Source organism: Schistocerca serialis, chromosome 3 (assembly GCF_023864345.2).
Source record: "Schistocerca serialis cubense isolate TAMUIC-IGC-003099 chromosome 3, iqSchSeri2.2, whole genome shotgun sequence".
NCBI classification, from domain to species: domain Eukaryota; kingdom Metazoa; phylum Arthropoda; class Insecta; order Orthoptera; family Acrididae; genus Schistocerca; species Schistocerca serialis.
This window is the reverse complement of record NC_064640.1, coordinates 148,246,130-148,266,781: the sequence shown is the minus strand read 5'-3', so window position 1 is coordinate 148,266,781 and position 20,652 is coordinate 148,246,130. Positions and strand designations below refer to the sequence as shown.

Genomic DNA, 20,652 nt, shown 5'->3' with positions numbered 1-20,652 from the left:
CAGGTACTTAACATCCAGTATCCAGACAATCAAAGATGCATTCACTGCATATCAAAAGGCATTTAATCCGAAGGATTTTGGTAATCTTTATGCAAAAGCTCCATTACCGCCTTACTGTGAAGAGGGCTATATATATGACTCGGAGGAGAAACTACCGATACTAGATCTCTGTTACCACCTTATCCATTTGTATTGTGATCGCTTCTATTCTATGGCAAAAATGTTTGATCCAGTTACACACACACTGGATGTATTGGACTACAGCCTTAGGTAATGAACATTTTAGAACTAAATTGTAATTATTAAGTTGTTCACCTCTCGATTAACTAGTTTTAAAGACGGTGCAGGCTCACCAGCAGATCTCTACTTTTATAAGGATTGCATTGGGATCACCATACAGATGGCCAGTGAGTTGTGTTGCTCCTGAAAATATTCATGGTGAACTGTAACAGGGTGAACAAGTAAGGGTCAAACATACCTGCATATCCTAAATTTAATGCATCCTCCCTGGTTCAGTGAGTAGAAAAAGTCATAGTTATTGTTGTTACTGTTGTTATTATTTTTCATGGTAGATAGTCAGTCCTGTAATTTCTGACGTGGATCTCAAGAAACTGTCGTACACAGCTCTGCCTGCAGGGACAGAAGCTTTAGCAAGGGATGTTTTTCACCTAACACAAACTGTGTGAAAATGGGTACTACTTTTGGTTAATAATCCCATGTAGAGTACAAGGGTGAGTCAAATGAAAACCTTAAATATTTTTTTAAATATTATGTATTGTGCAGAAGTGGTACAAAGCTGTATCACTTTTCAACATAATCTCTCCCACGCTCAATGCAAGCCCTCCAGCACTTACAAAGTGCATAAATTCCTTTAGAAAAAAAATTGTTTTGGTAGTCTGCACAACCACTCGTGCATTGCATGTCTTACCTCTTCATGAGAACGGGACTTCTTTCCTTCCATTGCGTCTTTGAGTGGTCCAAACATATGTAAATCACTTGGGGCAAGGTCTGGTGAGTATGGTGGATGAGGAAGACACTTAAAATGCAGGTCTGTGATTGTTGCAACTGTTGTACGGGCAGTGTGGGCCCTTGCATTGTCATGTTGCAAAAGGACACCTACTAACAGCAATCAAAGTCGCTTTGATTTGATTGCAGGCCACAAACAGATTTTTTTAGGAGATCTGTGTGCGATGCACTGGTGACAGTGGTCCCTCTAGACATGTAATGCTCCAAAATGACGCCTTTTTTTTGTCCCAAAAGAGAGTCAGCGTAACCTTCCCTGCTGATAGTTCTGTTTGAAACTACTTTGGTTTTGGTGATGAGGAAAGCGCTCCATTCCTTGCTCGCTCTCTTCGTTTCTGGTTGGTGGAAGTGAACCCAGGTTTCGTCCCCAGTAACGATTCTTGCAAGCAAGCCATCACCTTCTCGTTCAAAGCGCTGAAGTAGTTCTTCACAAGCATCAACACGTCATTCTCTCATTTCAGGAGTCAGTTGCTGTGGCATCCATCTTTCAGACACTTAGTTTTATGTGTGGTCATTGCTCTTGATGTTGCTCTGGATAGTTAATCATTGTTATTTTACAGTTGGTGCTTTTTCTAGCAGTAGTGTAGGTGTATAGTAGTGATATCTTTCCCCATGTGCGGGCAATATGTCACATTTATTTACGTTCAGGGCAGCTGCCAGAGCCTGCACCATTTAGCAATTCTCTGGAGATCATTCTGCAATTGGTTACTATCTTCTGGTGTTGCTACTTTTTTTAATAGACAATGGCATCATTTGCAAACAGCCTTAAAGAGCATCCGATGCTTTCTACATCATCTTTTATGTATATATTGTAAACAGTAACAGTCCTATCACGCTTACTTAAGGTACTCGGGAAATCACCTTTACATCTGTAGATTTTGTTCTATTATGAATCCAGCCGCAAATCTGCTCCAATACTCAATAAGCTCGTGTGTTTGGCTTTTTGTTTTTCTTCTTCCCTAAGTGTCAGCTCATGGAGTGTCAGCTTACTTCTAACTTCTTTCAAGACAGTCTGTCTATAACCTGGCTCTTACCTAAAAAGTGAGCCCCGTGACTCCAGTAACCACATATGGTTATAATAGAGGGAAACATTCCATGTAGGAAATATATATCTAAAAACAATGATGATGTGACTTACCAAATGAAAGTGCTGGCAGGTCGACAGAAACACAAACATACACACAAAATTCAAGCTTTCGCAACAAACTGTTGCCTCATCAGGAAAGAGGGAAGGAGAGGGAAAGACGAAAGGATGTGGGTTTTAAGGGAGAGGGTAAGGAGTCATTCCAATCACGGGAGCGGAAAGACTTACCTTAGGGGGAAAAAAGGACGGGTATACACTCGCGTGCGCGCGCGCACACACACACACACACACACACACACACACACACACACACACACACACACACACACACACACACATATATCCATCCACACATATACAGACACAAACAGACATATTTAAAGTCTTTAAATATGTCTGCTTGTGTCTGTATATGTGTGGATGGATATGTGTGTGTGTGTGCGAGTGTATACCCGTCCTTTTTTTCCCCCTAAGGTAAGTCTTTCCGCTCCCGGGATTGGAATGACTCCTTACCCTCTCCCTTAAAACCCACATCCTTTCGTCTTTCCCTCTCCTTCCCTCTTTCCTGATGAGGCAACAGTTTGTTGCGAAAGCTTGAATTTTGTGTGTATGTTTGTGTTTGTTTGTGTGTCTGTCGACCTGCCAGCACTTTCATTTGGTAAGTCACATCATCTTTGTTTTATAAAAAAGGTCCTTTCTTATCTCTACATTCCTTACTCTGTCCATTCTTGTTTTTCCCTTAACTGCTCTGAGAAATTTCATTTCCCCTGCTTGCAGTCTTCTCCAGTCCCTTTCTGTCATTGTCTATGTTTCTCCACCATAGGTGACAATAGGGAAGTAATAATTCTTATACATAAGGAGTTTTGCTTTTTCTGAAACTTCCGTATTCCAAGTCAGGTGTTTTATTTTTTGGTAGAAATTGCCTCCCTTCTGTAACCTCCTATTAATTTCGTTAGCTGTTCTTCCATCCCTAGATATTTCACTCGCTTAATAAGTGAAACTTTCTACCACTTTGAGGGGGTTCTCCATTCAAGGTAATATTTCTGTTGATCCCTTTCTCTCTTCCAAATACCATTACTTCACTCTTATTTATTTTTAATCCATACCTTTTCATAATTTCCTTCCATGCATCAAGCTGTAACTGTACATCTACATCTTTATCACCCAATATTACCATATCATCTGCAAAAATCATCTTTTTGTCTTTTTGTTTTACTACATCTTTAACTGCCCTGTTCATTCCCTCCATCACAACATTAAAAAGTGCAGGAGATAGAATACTTCCTTGCTTAAGTCCTTGTCTTATTTCGAAGCATTCAGAGTTCCCCAATGGTGTTCTAATTCTACAATTGTGTCCTCTGTACATTGTCTTTACTACATTAATGTAACCATCTTCTATATCTATCTTCTTCATTTCTTCCCAGAGTCTTTCCATGCTAGCTGAGTCATATGCCTTTTCTATGTCTATAAAAACCATTATCACCCTTTTATTATACTCCCAACTTTTTTCCATCAGTTGACGGATAGAAAATATCAGGTCGATCGTGCTTCTTCCTTTCCTAAACACATGCTGTTCTTCACTCGGCTCCTTTTCTATCTTTTCACTTATTCGATTTAGTAAAATTCTTTCAAAAATCTTGGCTGTATGACTCATAAGGGTTATTCCTCTGTAGTTTTTACAAAGTCTTTTATTGCCTTTCTTGAAGATGGGAACAATGTCTCCTGTTCCCAATCGTCAGGTATTGTACTATTTCTCCACGCGCTTGGTAGTACTCTATACAGTCACTGCATTCCCACTGGACCTGCTGCTCTTATCATGTCCACTGATACTTCATCAGGTCCTGGGGCTTTCCCCCCATTCATCTTCTTCACAGCTTTTTTCATTTCTTCCCGTGTAATTTGCCCTAATTCTGCTTCCCAACTTCTCTCAATTTCTCCATTATTTGTTGTTTCCTCATGTACCTGCTCCTCAGCATTTAACAGTTTCTTAAAATATTCTTTCCAGAGATCTTTTATATTCCCTGGATCTTCAGTCACGGTACCGTCCTCTGTTTCCATCTTTACTGGTACTTCAGAAGCCTTCCTTTTATTTTTCATCATTTTATAGAACATTTTCTTATTGCTCTTCACATCATCTTCAAGTTTTTTTGTAAACTCTTCCCATGCCTTTTTCTTTGCTGTTTCAACTATTTCTTCGCACTTCTTCTTTTCCTTTATATGTCTTTTATGGTCTTCGTCATTTTTAGTTTTCCACCACTTTCTCCATGCTCCATTTGTTTTCTTCTAACTGCTTGGATTGTGGTATCATCCCACCAACTTGTCTGTCTTACTTTTTCTTTTCCAGATGTTCTGCCACATACTTTTTGTGCTGCTTTGAGTAAAGTGTCTTCGAATAAACTCCACTCTTTTTCTACATCACAGAAAACTTCTTTTGGAAATTTTTGTGTGATTAATTCTCTGTTCTTCTCAACAGATTCACTCTCCTTCAGTTTCCAATCCCGTATCCTCATCACTTTCTTCTGTTTTCTATTTTTCACACACTGATTAATTTTCCATTGTCCCACCAGTAATCTATGGTCTCCATCTGCACTCACACTTGGAATTACCTTCACATTTGTTACATTCTCTGCCCATTCCCTATCTACTAGAATATAATCAATTACACTCTTGATTCTTCCATCCCAACTGTATCTGGTGATAACACGACTTTCTCTCTTCATAAACCAGCTGTTTGCTATTTTCATTCCATTCCTCTGGCACAAATCCAGGAGCCTTTCCCCTTCTTAATTTCTGCCTCCATATCTAAAACATTCCAATACTTGCTCAAATCCCATTCTGTCTTTGCCTACCTGTGCATTAAAATCTCCCATCACTATATTAGCACGCTCTATATGGTTTTCTAACACATTTTCAAAGTCCATCTTCTCTTCTTCGTTACATCCCACTTGAGGTGCATAAATCTGGATTACTCTTAGTGTTTCTTTTTGGAATCTCAGGTTTAAGATTATGATCCTGTCTGATATATATCTCTCACTTTCAATACAGCTTTGTACATTCTTATTCACCATCACTGCCACACCATTTCTTCCAGACCTGTTATTCCCACTCCAGTACAGTTTTCATCCTCCTCTCAAATTCTTCTCACCTTTTCCCTTCCACTTTGTTTCGCTTAATCCCAATATATCTAACTTTCTCTCTGTTAGTACATCTGTCATTTCTTCCATTTTTCCATTGAGGGTTAATATATTAAGGGTGCCAATATTTAGGTTATTTTTTAGTCCAGTTGTTTTCATCTTCTTGTACTGACGAATATCGTCAGGTCTCCCATCATTCGCACCAGTACTTGAAGCAGTGGGGTCAAATCCTGAGTGGTTCGTTCCGAGGCTCGTCTGTGTTTCGAAAGCAATATATGAAGACGTTCGTACTGGCTTGCTAGGCCTAACGCAAGAAAGGGTTTTCTGTTGGGGTTGTCTCCCTTAGCCTTTGGAGTTTCTCCTCCACCACAAGGCAGTGGTTCCCTTCTCATTTAATCCCCAGAAAGGAGGGTTGCCTCATTTGCCAGCTACGCCGTTCTGAAGTCTTCCTTCTCCGCTGTCGCTGCCATTAAGGTCTTCACCCGTAACCGTGGGCATGGGTTCCGTGTTATACCCCATGGGATTGGGTCCCTGCCTGAACTCGGCCATCCTGGCACTCCGGCCTACTGAAGTGTAAGATGCCCACCCCCGCGACGTGGATGCGCCAGACAGGAATTACCCCAGTGGAGGAATAGGGAAGGGGACCCTACCTCCCTGGAGCCAGGTTAATGATTGTGTATGGTGCCACAATCAAAGGTGCTATTTTTAACAACAGTATTAAACACACCATCCAAAAATTATGAAAAGCGCTGTGTAAGGTATGGGGAAAAATAAAATAAATAAATAAAATAAAATAAAATAAAATAAAAATGGGAAGATGCGTTAGGCACTTTCCTTCATTTAGTGTTTATTTTAGTTGCCATGTCTTCCTCTACCATCTTTATTAGAGTTACCACAATTACTAATACGTTTTTAATACAACACACAGTGCCTTTCATAATTTCTCAGTTAACAAAAGGCAACAAACGTCCATTGGATCATGACTTGTAACCCATTCACACAACACCTATATAGTTATTTGCCGAAAAGATCAAAGACCTGTATTCATTAATGACCTTCACACATCCACTGTATAAGACATTTCACCAAAACGTGTTACTAGGATGTCCAGGAGACTGTCAAATATGTGCCAGATAAAAGTGACTATGAATAATGTTACATGATGAAAGAAACAGATGACATTTAGCTGCACTGGGGCATTGAGCAAACTAAATGATGACAGATGAAAATTTTCGTGCTGGACTACGAGTCAAACCTGGATTTCCTGCTTTATGTGAGTGGTCGTCCTAACCACCTCAGCTATCTGAGCATATTCCCTGTCTGACCCTAATTTCCATATGCCGCATGCTACAGAGTAGTGCTCTGCCTAATTATTAACCCACTTGCTCACAGCCTAACTATACCTACATGGGTTCGGATACTGTCCTGTGAGTGAAATGTAGAACATGCACAAATTGTAATAATATAAGTGACTCATTTTATCATATTATGTAAAACAGCAAAAATACACATTTCATAATTAATAAATGACACAAAAACAATATATGTCTAAAGGTTACTGAAACTATTTCAGTATGAAAGCAGTCAATGTCGGAAAAATTCTAATCAAGTCAAGTGCTAGGGACTTCTACACAGTGCAAATCACAACATTTATAATATTTGTTAGTGCCAAATAAGAATCTGCAGTATAAAGTATTATCAGTGTTAATGGTGTTGGAACTTTCCTCTAAATTTCAATGCCTTATTTTTGCAAGTAAGGTTTTTTGACAGTAGTTGTTCTTGCATTAAGCTACAAAATTAATTTTCAATGTATGGTATAAAATGAAACTGCTTAAAGAATTCATTTGTAGTTCATGAAGAAATGTGATTTCTGACTGTGAAAAAAATGTTGATTTACACATATCCTCTTTGGTTAGGTTTCATTTTTACACTAGTTTGAAGTCTGTCATAGTGTCATTACTAACAATGGAGAAATTTATTAGATGCAACATTGTGAATTTGAATGAATATTCATCTGGAATGTTTGCCCTAACTGCATCCAGATCGTGTGTTGGTTCACACGAAGTAATAGTGTGTGTGGGCTTCAATCTGGTTTGTTTGCCTATCTTGCAAGCTATTGTGCTTGTTAAATTGTTGTCATCAGCAAATTGACAATAAATGCAAACTTAATTAGAATAATTTTATACATCGACCATTTATTATTGGATATGTATGTTTGATATAGTAACACTAAAAAATTTTCATTTTTAACAGCTGGATGGTGTACATATCTCTCCATGCAATTGGTTATCAACACGCATCTGAATATGGAGCAGCACATGTTCATTCATCTTTTGCTGCTCAACTTGAGTCGTATGGAATGTGGGAGTGGGCTGTATTTGTACTGCTTCATATCCCTGACAATAAAAGGTACATTGGACTGTCACATAATGTTTACATGTAAAATTGAAATTATAAAATCTTAGACTTGTAATATTGAAGTTCTGTAGTTTTGTCAGTAGAATAATCACATTAATGAAACAGAGACAGTGATGTAGAAAATAAATGCATTTATTAGTACTTACTGCAACCAGTTAAGTGATACACCATTACCTGGTAATAAGACGAGGTTTTTTGCCCAGATTCATCGCCCCCCCCCCCCCCCCTTGCCATGCAGAGTCCTGGTTCTCTTGTGAGATGGTGCACAGCACATGTGTGACACCGAGCTATTGCGGACCTTCCTTCCCAGGCTGCATTCTCTCCTGTGCCTGTCCCTCCATGTGTTTGCTCCTTTCCCCTCTGACCCCTTCCCCTTCCCCAGTGTCTCCTTGCTTGCGTCGGCCCAGCTATCCTATTGGTTTCTACTATCTCATCCAGTTATGTTCCTATTGTTTTTTTTTTCACATTTCCTTTTCAGTGTTTTTGGTTCCCATTTTGGGTCTGACCTCTACTTTTAAATTTTGTCTCCATAGTGAGAGCCAGCTGGGGAAGAACACCTTACTTAGTGTCTTTGCCATGTGGCTTTATTACCTTTTCCATATTTTCTTGCCTCTGTTACATCCTTTCCACCACCTCCTACCTCTTCCTTACGCCAGACATGCCCGCTTCTCCCCCTCCTGTGTGGTTTCCATGCCCTCTCATCTCCATGGCACTCCAGCCTACCCAGCCAGAGAAGTGTCCCACTTCTTTGGCTCCTGCCAGTTTCGGGGCCTGCCCCCCCCCCCCCCCTCCTGCAACCCTTCCTCTAGTTGTGTCCCAGACCGGAGGCATGCTGCCAAAAGTCGGCCACAGGGCCCACAATCCATGTGCCCCAAGGTCACGAACTCTCTCTCTGTTTCAGATGTTGCTGAAGTCAGCGCGCTCTCTCTCTCTCTCTCTCTCTCTCTCTCTCTCTCTCTCTCTCTCTCTCTCTCTCTCTCTACCCTTCTCGGCTTATGAAAGAGGGGGAAGGGGGGGAGGAGGAGGAGGAGGAGGAGGAGGAGGAGGAGGAGGCTGTCCCTCTGGTGTCCCTGGAGGTGCCAACTCCTCCCTCTCAACCTGAGTCTGACCTCCTATTTATTTATGTCACTCTGTCCTTGTCGGTGATGGATGGTTACCTGGCAGCTTGACTGGCTTCGGCCCATCTGCCTCCCATTTGGATTCCAGTTCTGTGCGACTGGCTTCGGCCCATTTGCCTCCCATTTGGATTCCAGTTCTGTGCCTACTCAATGGCATTGTAATGGATACCACAATGACCATCCAAATTTGCAGACCCTTATTTCCTTTTGCTTTGCAGTTTCTGTTGTTATTCAGGAATCTCATTTTACTTACGCTCACTCACTGACCCTTTGTGGGTTCAATATATGCTGTTGGAACGGGATTGGCCCTTCGAGGGTCTCCAATGTGTTTACACATTGGTCCATATGGGCATTGTTGGTATGAATCTCGTACCAGATTGAAGCAGTTGCTGTATGGTTCCACTTTGACTCTGCGGTTACAGTTTTCAGTCTCTTATCTACCTCCTGGCTGCCCCTGGGGGCTCAGCATTAGTTTTCTGGGTATGGGCTTGGCGAGCCTGGGTTTCCTGAGCTGGGGACTGGTCAATGCCAGGAGTCTGCTGTCACAGTAAGCTCTGGGTTTGCTTTAGTGACCAAAGTGCATCACAGCAGTGGAATGTTGTGTGCACATTGAATGAGTATCTTGGCTTGACTGCCTGGGTTGTGTGTGTGCTAAAAACCTAAAAGAAAAACCAACCCTCAATCACAGTGAGTGCTGTACACTGATGAGGTGTAAGGCTGTCGAGGTGGAACAGTCACGAGTGGGTGACCTCTGGGAAACCTGCTGTACCACGATTGTATAAGGCTTATTTAGGCAAGCAGGGTTCTGTGTGAGTGGACCCGTGTTTCCCTAGCTGCTAGTGGAACTGAGATGGACCTCTCTGAATGTTCTCTTCCTCCTCCCAGCAGAATGGCATGGGTGCTGGTAGGTACCAACACCCAATCTAATTAGAGGGCTTGTGTGGCCAGTCCTCCAGACTCAGGGCTTACAGAGTCTTTCAGTTTGTAGTAAAAGAACACATGCTGGTGGTCAGAATCTATTTTTAATAGTTAAAGGGGGAGGAGGGAAACTTTGAGGAACTTCCCTGGAACTTTAAAATCTGTCAAATACTTGAAAAATTGCACCCTGTTCATAGAATTGTTCAGTTTCCAACTCTAGAAAGTTCAATGCCTTAGAGAGAACGCAATTGAAACTGGACTGCACAAAATGTGTTCACTGTTGCATAGATCTCATCGAAATACCCGGTGAGGAGGTGAAAGCTGAGTGGGTGAAAAAAAGGCATTGTTGATGTGCGAAACAACATGAAAAGGGTGGATAATGATTTGACCTAATTGGACTCGTTTGTATTTGCTTTCAACAGCATGAAAATTACAGAGCATGTGAAGGCAGGTTTCCTCCACCTACACAAGCAGCGTTATTCCCCCCAAGACCGAGTGAAGTGGTGCAGTGACTAACACATTGGACTCGCATTGTAGAGGACAATAGTTCAAATTTGGGCCGTCCTGGTTCATGTTTTCTGTCATTTCCCTAAGTCTTTGATGTGTGTCTCGAATCATCTCCACAGCTGATGGGCTTTGATGTCAGACTGGGACAATCATTTGGCCCCAAGACTGAGCCTACACCAATTGCGGGCACCCCTCCTTGGCAGGAAGTCATGGTGAAAGTGATACTCTTGTGATATATGGCTTCCGTACTACAGGGGAACGTTAATGGGTTTGGGGCACATGTGGAGGAACTGAAACTCATAACACAGGAATGCCCCGTGTGCTAGTGTTTGCAGGAAATGTGATTTGAAGCGTGTGATTGTCAATAATGCATACCATTCCTCTGCACTCCTAGGCTCTAACAGATCTTGCAGAACAACTCCCCCCAACCATTTCTCCTATTGGGAGACATCAATGCCCATCATGTATTGTGGGGCTCAACCTGTGCTTGCCCTCGGAGTCATGTTTTGGAGAGCCTCAGGGCGTCTCATGAGATGCGTATTCTCAACACAGGCACTCCCACTCGTTTTTGTGCTGCTACTGGATCATTCTCAGCCATCAACCTCTTTTTCTGTTCTCTGGTCCTTGTGGACTTAGTTCAGTGGGAAGTCTCTGATTACCTTCATTCCAGTAATTACTTACCACTCTGGATTCACTTAGTGGATGGAGCTCTCCCTGAAAGGACACAGCCAAAATGGACAGTCAGCAAAGCCAACTGGATGCTGTTGGGCCAACTGGCTGTGTTTGAACGCTGCAACAGCGTCCAGGAGTAGGTGGACCGCATCACATGAACAATCCACCACACTGCTGTCTTCCCCATTCTAAAGTCCTCTTGTCATCTTAGGAGGCCTTCTGTCGTTCAGTGGACCCATGACTGCCATTCTGTAATGTGGGTCAGGCGTGCAGCTCTGCGACCGATTTAAATACTGCCTAACAGCAAATACCCTGCAGACTTGCCCTTAGCAAGGGCCAGTGCTCAATGCATCATCAAAGACAGCAAGAAAAGGCCATAGCAGGCATTACTGGACTCCAGCAATGGTTCCACTTGGTACACAGAAGTATGGGAAGCCATCAGGAGGATTTACAGTAAACGCCTATAGTGGCGTTGTTGAAATGAGTGTTTCCAAACACCATCAGGAGACCTCACATGCCGGACGGAGTGGCCGTGCGGTTCTAGGCAAGCGACCGCTCCAGTCGCAGGTTCGAATCCTGCCTTGGGCATGGATGTGTGTGATGTCCTTAGGTTAGTTAGGTTTACTTAGTTCTAAGTTCTAGGCGACTGATGACCTCAGAAGTTAAGTCGCATAGTGCTCAGAGCCATTTGAACCATTAGACCTCACACAACCAATGGCAGACTATTTTGCAATGGTTATTTCCACTGCCAGCCACACTCCAGTATTCCATTGTTACCATGCTACCATAGAAAGGGATGACTTGGACTTCAGGTGTAACTATTTGGAATCCTACAACTGCCCACCGTCCATGTGGGAGCTGGTTTTCCCAAATCAGGGAGGGAGGCAATTTTGATACCTCAACTCAAACCAGGAAAGAACTGAATGTGTTGCAGTAGTTATTGGAGTGCAGCCTTTACAATGTTTCAGTCGTCTGGTCTCTGTGTTAGAAACCAAGCAGCTCTTAAGTTGTTCTCACTGTGCTTTCAGGAGATGTCGATCCAATGTCGACAACCTGACCCTGGTTGAGAGGTGGCTGTCCAGCATACTTTCCTACGTTATATTTGCATGGTGTATGGCACTGCATGGAGACACAGTACACTAGAGCAGGTGCACCAGTGGAGTTTCTGTGGTCATTTCCCCATCTTCATTCGGTCCTTCTTATCAAAACGCTTTTTTAGGTACTGACCTGGTGAAGTACTGTTGAATAGTTTCGAGCAGGAGAATGTTGCTCCTCCTGGCAGTGTTCTAAGTGTTACCCTCTTACCAATAGCCATAAACACTCACATATCTATGGTAAAGAATCCTCTACATTGCCCCTTACTTGTGGATGATTTTTGCAGTTTTCTGTTCATCTTCAAGTGTTGCAACAGAAATGTGTTAGTTTGCAACTGATGGTCATGACACTGGAGTGAGCTGCAAAGACCAGTTTTAAACTTTCTGCAGTGTTTTTGTGTGTGTCTGTGTGTTTGTTTATTCATTATTTTAATCATTCTTGTCATATTTTTAATTTGCCTGAATCACATATGTGGAACACCATTCTCCTGTTCAAAGACTCCATGCGGTCTTTGGACCTCAGTCTTTACTCCAAATTGTTGTGGTGGGCACCCCTGAAGATAAGGGTCCAGAAGGCATTAAACATTTTGAAGTATCTTAGCCGTAGGGCTTGGCGAGCAGACATGTTTTGTCTGCTCCAGTTTTTTATGGCTTTAGTGTAATTGCAGCTGGACTGTGGGGTCACAGTGTACAGTTCAATGAAGCCTTCTTACATGAAGATCATTGACATTGTACACCATTAGAGGATCAGGCTGGTCTCGGGGCTTCACAGGACCACTCTCTGTGCTGAGACTAGTGACCTGCTACTCACTATCCGGTGGCAGCTCCTCATAGTGCATGAGGCATGTAAGTTGCTTGCTAGTCCCAATTTCCCTGCATACCATTGCTCATCCAGCTATGAAATGCCTCTTTACCAACACCCACAGGCAACAAGGTCTTCAGGGATTTGTGCAAAGTGTGTGCCAGAGTCCCTAGGCACAGGGCACGTACAGGCTCAAATACAGAATTTTAACCAGGCATGGAAAAATTTCCACTACCAGTCACAATAACAGTCACGGAGTTCAGCAACATCCACTGTGGATAAAATTCACAGAATTTTAACCGTCTGTCAATCTGGGTACTCCGGAGGCCCAGACTAATTTTACACTTAGTGCAGTACAGGAAAGATTGGAGATCTGCTTCTGTGTTTAAAAATAATTTTCTGACCTTGTGTAGGAGTAGCACACAGTTTCCCATATATGTTTTACTCCTTGTTGGGTGGAATCCTACTGTGAATGGGAACTTCTGGGCCTCACTTCTTCCCGCAGTTTTGCCCCTGTCCCCGATTCCATCCATAACCAATTGCTTAAACACCTCAATTCTCTGCAACAACAGTATTTCATCCACGTGTTCAACTGTACTTAGCTCAAAGGTTTCCTTCACCTCTCGATGGAGGGACAGTGTTGTGGTTTCTGTACTTAAGTCCAGTAAGAATCAGTTGTCCCTCAGCGGTTACCAACTGATCAATCGGACCAACATCCCCTGCAAATTACTTGAACAGTTGGCTAGTCGGCTCTGTTGGGCCCTCAAATCTCAGGATCTCTTGTCTCTTTACCAGTGCGACTTTCAGAAGGGATGATCTCTGATTGATCAGTTGCTTTATTTTGAAACCACAGTTCAGTAGCTCTCTTTTCAGGGCCTCCATTTTGTCACAGTTTTCTTTGATTTTCATAAGGCCTGCAACAAGCCTTGGTGCCATGATATCTTCCACTCCATGAATGAGTGGGGTTTTCACCCTCTTGCCCCCTCCTCCCGATTTTTGTTTGCCATTTCCTGTCCCACTTGCTGGTCAGAGTTTGGGTTGGAACCATTCATAGCTCTCTGTGGACCCAGGAGAATTTCAGTCTGCAGGGCCCTATATTAAGTGTCCATTCCTCATGGCTATTAATGGGCGTGTGGCTCCATCATACTGTTGGTAACCCCTGCTAGTATGTGGACGATTTCTGTGTCTGCGCTAGTTAACACTCAGTAGCCTCTGCGGAGTGACAGCTCCAGGGTGCCATTTGGTGCACTATCACTTGGACTCTCACAGGGTTTTCAATTCTACCCCCTTAAATTGTGGTTGGTGCATTTTTGTTGGTGTTCGGAAATCCATCCTTATCAGGAGCTCTACCTCTACACCCAATACATGACTGGGGTTCCCAGTTCTGTTTCTTGGGTCTTCTTTTTGACAAGCTTACTTGGTTGCCCCCATATCTTTCTGCCTCTTGAAGATTGGCTTTTCCTGTAAGCTTAATGTCCTTCACTTCCTAGCACACATGTTGGGACATGGATCATTCGACCCTTCTCTACCTGTATTGGGCCTTAGTTCTGTCCTGTTCGGACTATGGTTGTCAAGTTCATGGCTCAGCTCCCCCTTGCACATTGCTCTTCTTGGACCCTGTCCACCATTGTGGTATCCCTTTGAACACCAGTGCCCTTCCCACTAGCTCTGTCAGTAGTCACCTGGTTGAAGCTATGATAACACCCCTCCCCTCCCCCCCCCCCCCCCTTACCACCTCCCTTTTCATGTGGGCAGTCCTAGGTCATGGTTTCCTATTCTACCACTATCTGCTCATCCCTTGCTCACACCCACCCGCTGCTCACACTGGATGGGTTTACCGATTGGGCTCCACCTAGGATGGGGGTGGGGGGAGGGGGGGAGGTCGAAGGATGGAAAAGCCTCTTTTCATTTTCATGTAATTTCATCAATTATTTTATATAGAGTCTGGTTTCCAATATTTATTTGGTCACTGAGCAACAATTTTTGTGTTAATGCTCTGTGTATGGGGAAATTTTCTTGGAAAGGGAGGAGTTGTCTGTCTTCACTGTACGGTGGCTTGCGGAGTATTATCTGCATCGATGTACATGTAGAGTGCACTGAGATACTTCAAACTTTCAGCACAAGGTTGGAGCATGTAGAGGAACTATGGCTCAAGTTTAACAAAACAGTTGACCATGTACTGGATAGATATGTACCCATTAGAACAGTTCATAATGGGATGGACCCTCCATGATATACAGTCACTGTAAAGAAACTTCTAAAGAAACAGAGATTACCACATAATAGATGTAAAACAAAGTGTAGGGCTGTAGGTAAACGCTTAATGAAACTCGTTTGGCTATCATGAGAGCAATGTATGATGCCTTCAATGACTACCATAGCAAAATATTGTCAAATGATATATCACAGAACCCAAAGAAATTCTGTTCCTATGTGAAGGCTGTTAGTGGCACTAAAGTTAGTGTCCAGTCCATAGTAAATGAAGCAGGAACTGAGATTGAGAGTAGCAAAGCAAAAGCTGAAATGCTTAACTCTGTTTTCAAATGTTCCTTTACAAAGGAAAATCCAGGAGAATTGCCCCAATTTAATCCTTGTACAGCTGTAAAGATGACTGAAATAAGTTAGTATCAGTGGTGTTGAGAAATAACTGAAACTGTTAAAACTGAACACAGCTGCAGGGCCCGATAGAATCCCTGTCAGATTCTATACTGAATTTGTGGCAGTTAGCCCCATTCCCCCTTCTAATTATCATTTATCATAGATCACTCGAACAAAAGAACTGTGCCCAGTTCTTTGGAAAAGCACAGGTCACACAAGGCTACAAGAAGGGTTGTAGAAATGATCGGCAAACCTACTGTCCAATATCCTTGACAACAATTTGTTGTAGAATCGTAGAACAGAGCTCCTCAGTGCCTAGCAGGATTTCAAAAACATTGATCATACGAAACCCAACTCGCACTTTTCTCACATGTCATGCTGAAAACTTTCCATCAAGGCAATTAGGTAGACACTATTTCTTTATTTATGAAAAACATTTGACTCAGTACCACACTTACTCTTACTGTCAAAAGTACAAGCATATGGGCTATGATGTGAAATATGTGACTAGACTGAGTAATTTTTGGTAGGGAGGGTGCAGCATGTTATCTTGGATGGAGAGTCATTGTCGGATGTAGAAGTAACTTTGGTTGTGTCCCAGGGATGTGGGTTGGGAGCCTTGCTGTTCATGTTGTATATTAATGACCCAGCAGGCAATGTTAATAGTAACCTTACGCATTTTGCAGATCACGCAGTTATCTATAATGAAGTACAATCTGAAAGAAGCTGCATAAATATTAAGTAATATGTTGAGAAGATTTTAGAGTGGTACAAAGATTGGCAACTTGACATAAATGTTCAGAAATGAAAATTTTGTGTACTTCCCAAAATGGAAAAATGCAAACCTTAAGACTATAATATCAGTGAGCTATGGCTGGAATTGGCCAATTCGTACAAATATCTGACATAACAATTTTTAGGGAGAGGAAATGAAATGATCCACACAGGTTCAGTCATGGGTAAAGCATGTGGTACACTTAAGTTTACTGGTATGCTACTGGGAACTGCAACAGTCTACAAAGGTGATTTCTTACAAATCACTTATGCAACTGGTTCTAGAATATTGCTCGAGTGTGTGGGACTTGTACCAGATAGGACTAACAGGGGATGTTGAACATAAATAGAAAAGGTTTGTTTAATCCATGGGAATGTGTCACAGAGATACTGAAGGATCTGAACTGGAAGACTCTCGAAGATAGACATAAACTATCCCGAGAAAGTCTGTTAACAAAGTTTCAAGAACTGGCTTAAATGATCTCTGTAGGAATATATTACAGTCCCCCATGTATCTCTTACGCAGGAACAGTGAGGATAAAATTAGAATAATTACTATCTGTTCTACGTGAGTGGAACAGGAAGAAACCCTGACAACTTGTACAATGGGACATACCCTCTGCCATGCTTCTCATGGTGGTTTGCAGAGTATAGATGTAGACATAGACGTTTGCTCCATCAGCAGTGAAATCGAGATGGTGGTTACCTGATTTGCTTCCATCAGCCCATCACCGAACATGACACATCGGTTACTTATACCATACAACATTAAACATCAGCACCAATAAAATAAGGATAGTTAATGCCTCATGTTGGAGGTATTTTAACACACACTGTGTTTTGAAACAGTGCACATTTTTGTTTTATTGGAATAAAAACATCATCAGTGGTCTGTAATGAAAGATATTTACACGGTGGCTTGCTTTTTAGATTGGAAAACAGTTATTTACAAAAGAGGTTGATTTTGCTTACGGTATTTTATGTCCAATTTTTGCTTACACTGGGAAATGCTCTCTGCTTGCACATTTTCAGGGTATTCTTTTGTTTGGCATTGATTCTGGCCTAATCCCACATTGCTTTGCAGCAATATGCATTTCGTGGTTTAAAAGACAACCAAATGCAACACCACAAAGCAATGTGACATTAGGCCAGAATCAAGAGTGCCCTTGTACCTCAAAAATACAAAGCCAATGGCGTTTCCTGATGTGAGCAAAAATGAGGCATAAAATATCATAAGAAAAATAAACATCTTTTGTAAGAAACTTTTTTTAAACCTAGAATGCAAGCCAAAATATAAATACCTTCAATTGGAGATCACCAATGATAGTTTTATTCCAAAATTATGAAACACATTTGGTGACTAAAAACGCATTTTCTTGTAATTGCAATGGTGGATTTAAAGTACTTTCAATATTTTTATCGCAGATACAGACAGTATGGTGCCACAAGTGAGGTTAATGTCTCAAAATATAAAGTTATGTAAAAGCAAAGCTATGCCTTCACAAATTGTTGTTAGGCAGGAACTTAATAGCACAGCTCATCGTGTCAAAAATATTTGGCTATTTTTGAATGCGTTGTGATTTACCTCGCTCATGTGTGGGGCCCTTAAAGCTGCCACTGCTCTGCAGCACTGTTGATTTTCGAAGTTGGCTACAGTGTTAATCCAAATTTGTAAGATTTCTGCCAGTTGCTCTATATGGATCCCCAAGGGCACCACAGATGCAATTTACAACTGTGACTCGGTTAGAAAACATGGATCTAAGAGTTGGCAGTTTCCAACTGGTTCACACAGGCAATATGAAATTAACAGTAAGTTAATGGTTATTCATGAAGCAAAGGCCACAAACAACTGTACAACAGGTAAGAATAAAGTAGAGAACACCAGTTCCCCACATCAGACTTTCAAGGGACCAAAGCAAGGAAGGGTACAACATTTTCAGTAGCAATTGTTCAGTAAAAACTAGAAAAACTCAATGAAGGCTTCCCGATTGCTCGAAGTTATCAAAATGAAGACACTGGAGGTAAAAAAAAAATTTTCCAACTACATGCGTCTCTGAATTCGAAGCAAGTACTGGCTGATGTGTGAGGATGCTGAAAAAAGTGAGGCTTACATTACAATGCAGAACTACGTCACCACATAATCAATCTTAGGAAATGGCATGACTGTTTGCTTGACCATATGGGCAATGCCAGTCAGATGCCCATTTATTTTGATACGTTTACTAATGTTACTGTCAATGTGAAGGACATTAAAAGTCTTCCTATATGGACTTGTGTCAATGAAAAGGCCAGAATAACAGTAATTCTGGGTGCACTAGGAGATGGAAGCAAGCTCCCGTGTGTGTGTGTGTGTGTGTGTGTGTGTGTGTGTGTGTGTGTCCGCAGGACAAATATGCCAAAAGGAAGAAGACTGCCTGCAGGCTTATTTTCAAATGCCAAGAAAAGCAATGGATGACAAATCACTTGATGCTAGAATGGTTTAGGGTTGTTTAGAACAGAATACCAGGCTCTTTGCTTAACAGAAGGAAAACATTTTTGCCAAATACTTTCAGGGAAACACCTCACCTGGGAAGTTGTGGATCTGATAGTAAAGAACAACACAAAACTGATGGTCATTTCTGGTAGCATGACCTCACAACTTCAAGTAATGGATATTGTTGTGACAGCGTTTGAGTGACTGCTTCAGAGCCCATGCACCCACTCCAGGGAGGAAGTTGAAAAAACCCTCAGTATGCATGCTGGACCAGTGGTTCTGTACTGCTTGGGGTAGAATCTATTATGACGGATTCAAAAAGTACTGTATATCCAATACTATGGATGGCTCAAATGAGAATATACTATGGGATGGGTGTCAGGAAGGAAGAAATCTAGTAGGCTTACAAATGAAGATAGTGATATCTCTGATTATGACAAGTAAAAATATTGATACCACAGAAACAGTAAGCAGAAAAGAAATGAAAATAAAAATGGAGATAAACCATTTCATTTTGTTCATTTTATTTCTCCTTTTATTATTTTAATATAAGACGGCCAACAAAGGGTATAAGTTTAGAATGTGTATAATGAGAACTTTCTTGTGGAGACACTTTTATCATTAAAACAGCTTGTAATTTTGTTTAGTCATATTATGTTAAAAATAAAATTTTCCAAACGAGCCACTTAAAAAAAAAAAAAGGGAGGGCGTTGTCTTATACATGGTTAAATACAGTAGTTGTTAAACTGCACTTGGACTGGAAAGAGCCAGTTGGAAGTCGTGTTGATGCAAGTAATTTTTTTCTGAGATTTTGCTTGCAGTTCAGTGAATGCCAAGACATTTCTTTCTTAGAGAGTGAGACACAAATTTGTCCTTGTCTCCAGATGACTTGAAAGCAGTGAAACGCTTAACTCTAAATGTTACGTTAGTTGTGGAATGTCTTGTTACTATTTCTGGATTTCTATTGCGCAGTAAACTCCAAAATTACTAGTGGTTGGTTATTTGGTTGATTCCCAGACATTTGGTATTGTTAAAATTACTTGTGTTCATAGTGAGAGATGGAATGAATACCACTGATTTGTGTATGGAGCTCAGTGGGCAGCATTTTCTAGCCACTAGATTGCTAAAGTTGTCAGTCAGACATCAGGTATCACATGGATAACAAGAAACACATGGCAAAATAGCTTCTGGGTTCAAAAATCATGAACTTATAGTGTGTCCGCAATGCTTCAGGAAGCACACCTTCTAATTTATAGGAATGACAGTTCATAACTCACTGTGCAGTAATATATCTGGTGACAGTGTGATTTCTCTCTCTCCCAATAAAGTCCTGTGTGTGTTTCCAAGCTGTGCTGACGAGGGAACCTCCCCATCGCACCCCCCTCAGATTTCCCCCCTGCGGGTCCGGGGGTTAGAATAGGCCCGAGGTATTCCTGCCTGTCGTAAGAGGCGACTAAAAGGAGTCCCTCCCCCTCAAGGGGGGTAGTTAGCGCCTGCGTCCGGAGACGGACGGTTCCACGACCTATATTTGTGGTCATTTTGGTTTTTCACTTCTTCTCGTTTCTTCCTTCCTTTGGTTGGTTCCTTTCTTTGTTCTTCTCCATCTCACTGTCTTCCTTACTCTTTCCCTTGCCTCCTTTCCCTTGCCTTCTCTGGTCTCTGCCTCGGCGTTTGAAACAGTCTGTCCTCTCTCTCTCCTTTTTCCTCTTCTTCCTTCCTCCCTGTGCGCGCCTGAAGGCCAACCCACGCATTCGCACGCGTAGCCGGTGACGGGGTAACACGTAATTCCCCGCCCTGGGTAGACAAGTAAGACACGCACATACCCCCTTGTAAAGGCCAGGCCCAGGGAGGGGTGATTGCCTGAGCTGATACCTTCTGACCATGCTGATTGGTCCCTCCGTCTGTTTCTCGGGAGGTGTGACCTGAGGTGTCAACATTCACCTAAGGCGGGAGTGCCCCCTGAGAGGGTCCCCACAAGGAAGGAGCGCGCCATGGGAGACACTGGCAATCATGGGGGATTCCTCCGCAATGGATTTA

General features: G+C 42.1%; 1 protein-coding gene across 2 annotated transcripts in view; it reads left to right on the top strand.

Moving 5' to 3' along the window:
- Positions 1-20,652, top strand: part of LOC126469857 (nuclear pore complex protein Nup98-Nup96-like) — a 232,716-nt gene that overhangs the window by 162,184 nt on the left and 49,880 nt on the right. For both annotated transcript variants that reach the window (XM_050097163.1, XM_050097164.1), the window contains 2 exons: positions 4-270; positions 7,495-7,650. In XM_050097163.1, the coding sequence (XP_049953120.1) occupies positions 4-270; positions 7,495-7,650 (423 nt within the window). The remainder of the gene's footprint in view (positions 1-3; positions 271-7,494; positions 7,651-20,652) is intronic.